Raw genomic sequence first — 12,205 nt, forward strand, 5'->3', positions numbered from 1 at the left:
CTAAAATATTGGTGGCACAGGAACTTTTGTTGTTGAGTATAGTTGTAAGGTATGAGGGGAAAACAAATGTGCCTGTGATTTACAGAGGTCCCGATGCAGCGAAAAAAGTTCCTAGAATATCTACCAAATTAAATGAAGATAGAATAATCAGGGACAATGTATCGCGTCAGAAACCCATCTGTATGACGAGGGATGATTGGAGGGCCTATAAGAAATCAACGAGTTGCATTACCATGTCACGGGTAATTATCGGGGAGCATAACTAGTGTAACTTGAAACTGAAAATGAATTCTCAAACAATACCCATCCACACTGTGTTTCATAACCTTAGAGGATATGATTCTCATCTCATGAAGCAAGCTATCTCAAAGACCAACGGTGGCTTAACGTGCATTCCTAATAAAATGGAAAAATATATGTCATTCTCATTGACTAAAACTATACATTATACGGACAAGGATGGGAAAGCGGGAAAAAAACAAAGTAATGGACTTAGATTTATAGACTCCGTACAGTTTCTGGATAATTTAGCTAATGCAGACATTCTCGATGACTTTGCAATAACAAATCAATATACTGATCGGTGGCGGCATTTGTTGCTGAGAAATAGAGGTTATCATGCGAGTGTGTTTGGGGATGGTAAATATCCTGTATTAGGAATAAACATTGTATTTAGCGAGCCTTGGATATTTACCATCCCCAAACACACAAGCGTGATAACCTCTTTATCATATAATGTCATTCTTTAATTTTGTGTTTGGAAATCGCTTTCCCTCCCTCACAAACATTACATTAACATTGCGAGTTTTCCTGGAATGCGCGCATTAATATTTATTACGTCACAGGGTAAGTGATGTGTCAGTCGGACATTGACAGTAGCCAATATAGTTCCAACTGAAATCTGTTTCTTTTACAGTGGCGAAGCAAAATATACGCATAACAACAACAAAATTTACTTGCATTTCGCGGCAATCCATCGGTCTGTCCGCTAGAGTAACTGCCCTTTGTCAAAGGGAAGCTACTCTTACCCTAGTCTATGAGACGTCATGGCCACGATCAGACATTGTTGACAGTCGGCCTGTCCTGTCAAAACGTTTGAAGTGCAATCAGATGTACACACAGCGACAAAACGAAAGAAGGTAACAATTCAAATATATTTCGGCCAAATCCAACTATTTTAATTTGTGGAAAAGGTTTCAAGCCGCAGAGGTCTACAAGCACAGATATGGCTACTGACCCCGCTTGGCTAGGGCTAGTGCCCTCGCAAAATTGTTTCGAAATTTAAATGTCCAAAGTTGCCAAAACTTATAAAATGCCTTAGCGACGTCACAGTTAGACACTGATTTTAAGTATATTAGACTGTTTTTTTGCTTATGAAAGCAATTATCTCTGTAGTTTATCCAGATTCCCGATGGTTAATTCTGACTCGATCGCCGAATGACAAGGGCGACGCCATGTTTGTTTATAAACACAAAAAGTAGTCCCTACTTGACCTTTGATATTTGCATCTCTATCCGCATATGACCCCAACGGATATCGTTTTTATCCGTTGGCTTTATCCTGCCGAGAAACCTACCCATTATATGATAAAAGGTGTATATCCTTACGAATATATGGATGATTGGTGTAGATTCGACATAACTAAATTGCCACTTGTTGAATCATTCTATTGTGACTTAACAGAATCTAATACCGATGCCGATAATGAACACGCTCTAACGGTGTGGGATAAACTAGGTTGTAAGAATTAAGGTTATTATCACGATGTGTACTTAAAAACTGATGTACTGTTACTCGCCGATTTATTGGAGATATTTAGAAAGACATGTTTAAAACAATACGGCTTGGATCCGGCATGGTACTATTCCAGTCCCGGACTATCGTGGGATGCATTGTTGAAGAACACTGGTGTAGAATTAAACTTACTCGCCGATTATGATATGCAGTTGTTTGTTGACAAAGGATAAAGAGGTGGTATATCAATGATGGCGAAAAGGTATTCTAAGGCTAATAATAAATCAGTGGAAGGATATGTTTCGAGTAAACCTGATATGCACATATTATATCTCAACGCAAACAATGTGTACTAATGGGCTATGAGTCAACCTTTACCCACGGGTGGTTTGGAGTGGGTAAAACATATCGATGTGAATGATATCCAACAGATTCCGATAAAAGCTACATACTAGAAGTTGACTTAGAATATCCAGCAGAGTTACACAAAGACCATAAAAGGTATCCGCTAGCTCCCGAAAGATTAATGGTTAATCGATATTGGATGTCGGAATATCAACACTCCTTAGATTGGCAATACTAGGTTAGCTAACGTAGAAAAACTCGCGCCAAATTTGATGGATAAGACAAAATATATTGTCCACTTCAGAAATCTCCAGTTATATCTATGGCAAGGCATGAAAATTAAGAAAATACACAGAGTTCTTAAGTTTGATGAAAGACCTTGGATGGAGCCCTATATAAGGCTGAACACAGATTTAAGAAAGATAGCTACCAGCGATTTCGAAAAGAACCTATATAAGCGCATGAATAACACCGCAAAACTATGGAGAATCTAAGGAAGCGTGTTGATGTTAAATTGGTCAGATCTAATGAGGAAGAAAGACTTAGGAAACTTATAGCCAGTCCGGCTTTTAACAGAAGCAAGATATTCGATAATATAAAATTCAACAGACCGGTGTACGATGGTATGGGTATTCTTGACTTGTCAAAACACTTAATGTATGACTTTCATTACAACGAACTTACTCGTAAGAAGCAATACGGCGATAAATGTGAGGTGTTATATACCGATATTGATTCTTTGTTGATGGAAATACAAACCAAGGATGTGTATAAAGACATGGCAAAAAAAATGGATATGTACAATACGAGAGTTTACCCAAAAGATGATCCACTGCACAGCGCGGTAAATAAAAAGGTGTAAGGTAAGATGAAGGATCAATGTGCTGGAACTCCTATTGTGGAGTATGGCGGATTAAGACCTAAGATGTATTCTATAAAGAAAACATATCAAACACGAACAGTATAAAGAAGCACTATTCAATGGTAGAACATTCAAACACGAGATGAACACTTTAATAAGTGTCAGTCACAGGATATATATATGGATTAAGAATTAACGATACATCATTATCCCCCTTTGATACACAGAGGTGGATTGATAAGGACGGTGTAACTACCTATGCTTATGGTTATGGTGGTAATACTGTATCGTTGGGAACTATGAGCAACTCTTCTGGAACAAATCCCCGGGCCAGTCCATCTTTACGATAATACAGAATAGGCTCTCCTACTTTCATAACCAACCGACTAATGGTATATATCTTAAGGGACCAAATCAGATCGGTTGCACGACGTTGGCCTCCTTCGAGTTCACCGGGCTGGTATAAATATCTTACGTTTACTCTATAAGTTTTTGTTCTTTGCCTCTCCTCAGGGCTGAAGATTAGAAAGTCACAGATTTCATTTGAATCCCATCGGATGGTTTCTTCCCTATTAATCTCGTTAGTTCATTATTCAGAGCTGATACAACAGCTGATAATCGTGTCACCCATTCGGTTGATCTTAATCGTTCCGATTTCATTTCGAATCCATACTGATATCCAAACAAACGTTCGGCTAATGTCCGGTTATATCTTTCAACAATAGCTTGGCTACGATGGGCCTCTTTTTCATCACGCCTGACTGCGACACCGTGCTTTGTTAATAGTTTAGTTACCGATCCCATAAACTCGCAACCAGGATCAACATGAAACATGTTAGGCCATTTTAGTGGTCCACGTTTATATATGCGGCTCAGTGCATTAGCTACTTCTGTTGAATCTTTCGCGGTTAATGGCTCAGCCTCTTTGTTCTGACCAGCCACATCTACTACGGTTAAAGCGTATTTATATGTTTTACGTCTCTCCTATCATGGGGGAGAAACAAGAGGTCAGCCTTCTTCAAACTTCTTTCTCGGTGTATAACGCGGGTCTGGTAAATATATTTGCCACATCGCTTGTTTCTTTAACCAATCCTTGGCTACATCTTTAGATACCTTAGCCACAGTGGCTAATTTTTGTATTGCCCCTGTACCTTGCAAATATCCTCGTAGGCTAAAGTAACTTTTTATCTATTATTAATTAATATTGATATTTCTTTTAAAACAAGTCATGACGTTGAATCGCTTCGTGGCTTTTGCATAAAAATTACCCCTGGAGTATAGGTATTGGGGTATATATCTGGCTCCAGTGGAGTTGCGGTAGAACCCCCATTACCTATAAAAATATATATCATAGAAGCATTGATAGGGTTCATGAATGGCTCGGGTGGCGGTGAGCCAGAACCCTTTTCAATACAATTTAGCTTAGTCTCATGACGATTATTGGTGTGCATCGTCGGTTCGGCATAAAAAATTACCCCTGTAGTATAGGTATTGGGGTATAAATCTGGCCCCAGTGGTGTTGTGGTAGAACCACCATTACCTATACTACTTGCAAAGGATAACGATATATATATTCACGATTTTCTCACCTGTTGTTCACAAGGAGCGTTTTGGGGAACATTTAGTCAAATTTCAAGGTGAGTAGTTTATTATTGGATTGAGGATTTTATTCATTAAATAGTATTTGCAATATTGTAGATATTGTTTGTATTTGGATATTTGTGTGTTTAGACACGAATAGACGGAATATGGATTCGTGATTATTATTGATTTAAACAACCGAATAAGTATCCTAAATTTATTGAAATATGTATAAGCGTTGAACTAAAATGTAATATTTGTATTTTTAGAAGTAACAGTTGAGTTTATTTGTGATATAGCAGGTAAGTCTGAGCAAGCATGTATGTGATGAATGAATGTAGGTAAGCTTAAAAGAATGATTGATGGTAAGCATGAATGAATGAATGAATGAATGAATGAATGAATGAAGGTAAGCATACATGAATGAATGAAAAGTTATAAATGAATGAATGAAAGCAGGAATGCATGTGGCATGTTATAGTATTGCTCTATCGTGTTCAGCTATATGTAGACATGTATATATGATAGAAAACATTTATTCTTATTGGCATGTCTGCGTGTACTGTATATCAGTAATGTTATTTCCTCTGCTGACGAGTTTTGCACTACTGTGCAGAAACCTAGCGCGGTATCGTCCCCAGGTGTGATATCAACCCAGGCCCACACACCTGGTAGGTTTACATGTCGTTTACATGTCATTGATGTACTGTTTATTTGTAATTTATTAACCAGTGCATTCTCAACAACTTTACGTCCTGTCTCTTATCGTATTACATGTGTCTATCTGTGTTTATAATACGTGCACGTGTATATTGTTTTATATGTGTTATATTGTAGGCCCGATTGTTTCAGGTTGTTTTGTTCACATTCAAGCTGTCTGGAAATAAAAATTGGCCATCGAAGAACACAGTAGCGTCTGTGGTCTGTGCTCGTCGGACGCAGTCCTGCTACACAAGTAGAACAATAAGTTAACAGTTGTCCTACAAGGTGACGTCAGTCTTGTCTGATCGCCGCGTTTGTGGAGTTCATCTCAGAAGTCGGACATATCCGTTGAGTTAATGACACAGGCGGCCTCCGTGGTGGTCATCTGGCTGATGGCAGCTCGTCTGTTGTCCAGCACCCACGTGTCCCGGTACTCTAGCATGGTGTACAGTTATTGAGAATCCATCTTTCCCAATGCACTTAGAGTTCGCTGTTCCGAATGCACTGGTATATACAGATACCATATGGTGTCTGTTTATAGTATACAGATCATTGATGGAATTCAAGTGCTGAGTATGAGAATATTTCAGTTCATAGATGGAAGAGTTCCAATGCCATGTGACTGGTGTCAAGGGCGCTCACTTGTGGTATCCGAGCTGGCGTCCACGGCTGGAGTTATCGCAGCATATATGAACAGAGAGTTTATATATGTACATATGCTTCTTCCTGATCGTCAGTGTTGCTACTGTTGCCACTTGGATACCATTGAACTGAAACAGGAAAAATAGTTCTCAGATATATCACACACAAACGGGGAAACACTCTGATATATAAAACATAGTCATTACCTAAAGCATTGTTTAGTTATCATTTCCCTCGTGCCCCCTGAATGCCCAGGAGGGCAACCTGCCGTGGATGTGTCTCACCAGTAACAATAATTGCTACAGCGAAACACTGACGGATTTTGTAATTGACGTGGCTATATCAAGCCGACGAACATAATCACTCTTATATCTTACAATATAAGTGTATTACTGAACTTACCTATAATAGTTCATATCTATATCCACTTGAATCCAGGTATAGAATGGTTTATATTTCCGGTGAATAATCTTGTATTTCAGTGACGTCAGCCCATCCTCTGCCATGCGTTTTTCCGCCGTCTCGAGTAGCGCGAGCCTGTATGAGATGAAGGTCACATGGAAGGTGATGCTGATATATGACGTCAATGTCAGAGAACAATCTTCTCTATTAACTGCCGATACAGATTCCATTAAGCGTAAAAGGCAAAATAGAGAAAAACAGTGATGATACCAGGGTAAGCATGACCTGCTCTACTTGTAGTACCCGCCAGCCACGCAATTTGCATCAAAGAGAAAGCGTTTGTTTTGTTGTTGTTTCCTTGTTGCCTGAGACAGTCGAAAGAACATCCATACTGACTGAACGTTAGTATAGAGGGTCCATGACTGTACACGGAGACAGTCCTTACAACATCCGTACTGAATGAACGTTAGTATAGAGGGCCCATGACTGTACACGGAGACAGTCCTAACAACATCAGTACTGACTGAACGTTAGTATAGAGGGTCCATGACTGTACACGGAGACAGTCGTAACAACATCCGTACTGAATGAACGTTAGTATAGAGGGTCCATGACTGTACACGGAGACAGTCGTAACAACATCCGTACTGAATGAACGTTAGTATAGAGGGTCCATGACTGTACACGGAGACAGTCCTAACAACAACAGTACTGACTGAACGTTAGTATAGAGGGTCCATGACTGTACACGGAGACAGTCCTAACAACAACCGTACTGACTGAACGTTAGTATAGAGGGTCCATGACTGTACACGGAGATAGTCCTAACAACAACCGTACTGACTGAACGTTAGTATATAAGGGCCGTGACTGTACACGGAGACAGTCGTAACAACATCCGTACTGAATGAACGTTAGTATAGAGGGTCCATGACTGTACACGGAGACAGTCGTAACAACATCCGTACTGAATGAACGTTAGTATAGAAGGTCCATGACTGTACACGGAGACAGTCCTAACAACAACAGTACTGACTGAACGTTAGTATAGAGGGTCCATGACTGTACACGGAGACAGTCCTAACAACAACAGTACTGACTGAACGTTAGTTTAGAGGGTCCATGACTGTACACGGAGACAGTCCTAACAACATCCGTACTGAATGAACGTTAGTATATAAGGGCCGTGACTGTACACGGAGACAGTCGTAACAACATCCGTACTGAATGAACGTTAGTATAGAGGGTCCATGACTGTACACGGAGACAGTCGTAACAACATCCGTACTGAATGAACGTTAGTATAGAAGGTCCATGACTGTACACGGAGACAGTCCTAACAACAACAGTACTGACTGAACGTTAGTATAGAGGGTCCATGACTGTACACGGAGACAGTCCTAACAACAACAGTACTGACTGAACGTTAGTTTAGAGGGTCCATGACTGTACACGGAGACAGTCCTAACAACATCCGTACTGAATGAACGTTAGTATATAAGGGCCGTGACTGTACACGGAGACAGTCGTAACAACATCCGTACTGAATGAACGTTAGTATAGAGGGTCCATGACTGTACACGGAGACAGTCCTAACAACATCCGTACTGACTGAACGTTAGTATAGAAGGGCCGTGACTGTACACGGAGACAGTCGTAACAACATCCGTACTGAATGAACGTTAGTATAGAGGGTCCATGACTGTACACGGAGACAGTCCTAACAACATCCGTACAGACTGAACGTTAGTATAGAAGGTCCATGACTGTACATGGAGACAGTCCTTACAACAGCCGTACTGACTGAACGTTGGTATAGAGGGTCCATGACTGTACACGGAGACAGTCCTAACAACAACCGTACTGACTGAACGTTAGTATAGAAGGGCCGTGACTGTACACGGAGACAGTCCTAACAACAACCGTACTGACTGAACGTTAGTATAGAAGAGCCGTGACTGTACACGGAGACAGTCCTAACAACATCCGTACTGACTGAACGTTAGTATAGAGGGGCCGTGACTGTACACGGAGACAGTCGTAACAACATCCGTACTGAATGAACGTTAGTATAGAGGGTCCATGACTGTACACGGAGACAGTCCTAACAACATCCGTACAGACTGAACGTTAGTATAGAAGGTCCATGACTGTACATGGAGACAGTCCTTACAACAGCCGTACTGACTGAACGTTGGTATAGAGGGTCCATGACTGTACACGGAGACAGTCCTAACAACAACCGTACTGACTGAACGTTAGTATAGAAGGGCCGTGACTGTACACGGAGACAGTCCTAACAACAACCGTACTGACTGAACGTTAGTATAGAAGAGCCGTGACTGTACACGGAGACAGTCCTAACAACATCCGTACTGACTGAACGTTAGTATAAAAGGGCCGTTACTGTACACGGAGACAGTCCTAACAACATCCGTACTGACTGAACGTTAGTATAGAGGGCCCATGACTGTACACAGAGACAGTCTAATCAACATCCGTACTGACTGAACGTTAGTATAGAGGGCCCATGACTGTACACAGAGACAGTCTAATCAACATCCGTACTGACTGAACGTTAGTATAGAGGGCCCATGACTGTACACAGAGACAGTCTAATCAACATCCGTACTGACTGAACGTTAGTATAGAGGGTCCATGACTGTACACGGAGACAGTCGTAACAACATCCGTACTGACTGAACGTTAGTATAGATGGTCCATGACTGTACACGGAGGCAGTCCTAACAACATCCGTACTGACTGAACGTTAGTATAGAGGGTCCATGACTGTACACGGAGACAGTCCTAAGAACAACCGTACTGACTGAACGTTAGTATAGAGGTGCCGTGACTGTACACGGAGGCAGTCCTAACAACAACCGTACTGACTGAACGTTAGTATAGAAGGGCCGTGACTGTACACGGAGACAGTCCTAACAACAACCGTACTGACTGAACGTTAGTATAGAAGGGCCGTGACTGTACACGGAGACAGTCTAAACAATACACCAATACAGACGGGATTCAGTCATAGTCAGGGCTAAACAATGCATTAATATAGTCGGGATTCAGTCATAGGCAGGGCTAAACAATGCATTAATATAGTCGGGATTAAGTCATAGTCAGGGCTAAACAATACACCAGTAGTCGGTATTCAGTCATAGTCAGGGCTAAACAATGCATTAATATAGTCGGGATTCAGTCATAGGCAGGACTAAACAATACATCAGTATAGTCGGAATTCAGTCGTAGGCAGGGCTAAACAATGCATTAATATAGTCGGGATTCAGTCATAGGCAGGGCTAAACAATACATCAGTATAGTCGGAATTCAGTCGTAGGCAGGGTTTAAAAAATATACAAATATAGGCGGGATTCAATCAAAGGGAAGGCTGAACAATACACCAATACAGTCGGGATTTAGTTATAGGCAGGGCTAAACAATACTCCAGTAGTCGGTATTCAGTCATAGGCAGGGTTCAACAACACATCAATATAGCCAGGAGTCAGTCGTAGGCTGGGCTAAACAATACACCAGTAGTCTGGATTCAGTCATAGGCAGGGTTAAACAAAACACAATTTTAAAGTCGGGATTCAGTCATAGGCAGGGCGAATCAATACACCAATATAGCCATGACTTCGTCATAGGCAGGGCTAAACAATACACCACTATCGTCGGGATTTAGTCATAGGCAGGGCGAATCAATACACCAATATAGCCATGACTTCGTCATAGGCAGGGCTAAACAATACACCACTATCGTCGGGATTCAGTCATAGGCAGGGCGAATCAATACACCAATATAGCCATGACTTCGTCATAGGCAGGGCTAAACAATACACCACTATCGTCGGGATTCAGTCATAGGCAGGGCGAATCAATACACTAATAAAGCCATGACTTCGTCATAGGCAGGGCTAAACAATACACCACTATCGTCGGAATTTAGTCATAGGCAGGGCTTAACAGTACACTAATATGGTAGGCATGCAGTCATAGTAGTGATATTCAGGGCAGAGTGTTGGCGATTACAGATAGCTATGATGTAGCTATGATGTTGCTTACAACAGGCCGTCATGATGTAGCTATGATATTGCTGACTACAGGCCGCTGTGATGTAGCCATGATATTGCTGACTACAGGCCGCTGTGATGTAGCTATGATATTGCTGACTACAGGCCGCTGTGATGTTGCTATGATATTGCTGACTACAGGCCGCTGTGATGTAGCCATGATATTGCTGACTACAGGCCGCTGTGATGTTGCTATGATATTGCTGACTACAGGCCGCTGTGATGTTGTTATGATATTGCTGACTACAGGCCGCTGTGATGTTGCTATGATGTTGCTGACTACAGGCCGTCATGATGTAGCTATGATATTGCTGACTACAGGCCGCTGTGATGTATCTATGATGTTGCTGACTACAGGCCGTCATGATGTAGCTATGATATTGCTGACTACAGGCCGTCATGATGTAGTTATGATGTTGCTGACTACAGGCCGTCATGATGTAGCTATGATATTGCTGACTACAGGCCGTCATGATGTAGCTATGATGTTGCTGACTACGGGCCGTCATGATGTAGCTATGATATTGCTGACTACAGGCCGTCATGATGTAGCTATGACATTGCTGACTACAGGCCGTCATGATGTAGCTATGATGTTGCTGACTACGGGCCGTCATGATGTAGCTATGATATTGCTGACTACAGGCCGTCATGATGTAGCTATGATGTTGCTGACTACGGGCCGTCATGATGTAGCTATGATATTGCTGACTACAGGCCGTCATGATGTAGCTATGATATTGCTGACTACAGGCCGTCATGATGTAGCTATGATGTTGCTGACTACGGGCCGTCATGATGTAGCTATGATATTGCTGACTACAGGCCGTCATGATGTAGCTATGATATTGCTGACTACGGGCCGTCATGATGTAGCTATGATATTGCTGACTACAGGCCGTCATGATGTTGCTATGATATTGCTGACTACAGGCCGTCATGATGTAGCTATGATTTTGCTGACTACGGGCCGTCATGATGTAGCTATGATGTTACTGACTACGGGCCGTCATGATGTAGCTATGATATTGCTGACTACAGGCCGTCATGATGTACTATGATGTTGCTGACTACAGGCCGTCATGATGTAGCTATGATGTTGCTGACTACGGGCCGTCATGATGTAGCTATGATATTGCTGACTACAGGCCGTCATGATGTAGCTATGATGTTGCTGACTACGGGCCGTCATGATGTAGCTATGATATTCCTGACTACAGGCCGTCATGATGTAGCTATGATATTGCTGACTACAGGCCGTCATGATGTAGCTATGATGTTGCTGACTACGGGCCGCTGTGATGTAGCCATGATATTGCTGACTACAGGCCGCTGTGATGTAGCCATGATATTGCTGACTACAGGCCGCTGTGATATTGCTATGATATTGCTTACAACAGGCCGTCATGATGTTGCTATGATATTGCTGACTACGGGCCGCTGTGATGTTGCCATGATATTGCTGACTACAGGCCGCTGTGATGTTGCTATGATATTGCTTACAACAGGCTGTCTGTACATTGACCAGTATGATGGATATACCTACCGTATGTCGCTCACTGGGTTGCCTATATCGTCGGCGTGGTTCAAAGCGATGTATCGTCCAATCGCAGGAGGGTAGCGGGACATAGGGTGGTGCTTCCACTGTAACCTGTCCCAGATTGGTGGACAAAAGGACAAAATAACTATGACTACAGGAAACAACCATCCACTGAAAGGACAGGGGCGATAACACAACAATAACACAGACATGGAGCCACGGTAATAGTGGAAAGTAATAGTGCAATGATTATGCCACATTGTAACAAGACCATTCAATAACACGTCTAATCCAAATAAAGAATATGTGACGTTCAATGTG

The 12,205-nt window shown here is 42.0% G+C and overlaps 1 protein-coding gene across 4 annotated transcripts in view; it reads right to left on the reverse strand.

Annotated features, from left to right (window-relative positions):
• Nucleotides 1-5,042: 5,042 nt before the first annotated feature.
• The window catches only part of LOC124124177 (beta-1,4-galactosyltransferase 4-like), a 74,084-nt gene continuing 66,921 nt past the window's right edge, over nt 5,043-12,205 (reverse strand). For 2 of the 4 annotated variants that reach the window (XM_046487276.2, XM_046487272.2), the window contains 3 exons: nt 11,891-11,995; nt 6,269-6,403; nt 5,043-5,994 (listed from right to left, as the gene is read on the reverse strand). In XM_046487276.2, coding sequence (XP_046343232.2) covers nt 5,967-5,994; nt 6,269-6,403; nt 11,891-11,995 — 268 coding nt within the window. In that variant the 3' untranslated portion in view covers nt 5,043-5,966. The remainder of the gene's footprint in view (nt 5,995-6,268; nt 6,404-11,890; nt 11,996-12,205) is intronic. The other 2 variants (XM_046487274.2, XM_046487275.2) reach the window with 2 other exon arrangements.

This window comes from Haliotis rufescens, unplaced genomic scaffold, assembly GCF_023055435.1.
Source record: "Haliotis rufescens isolate VD_foot unplaced genomic scaffold, xgHalRufe1.0.p SCAF_1, whole genome shotgun sequence".
Classification (NCBI taxonomy): Eukaryota; Metazoa; Mollusca; class Gastropoda; order Lepetellida; family Haliotidae; genus Haliotis; species Haliotis rufescens.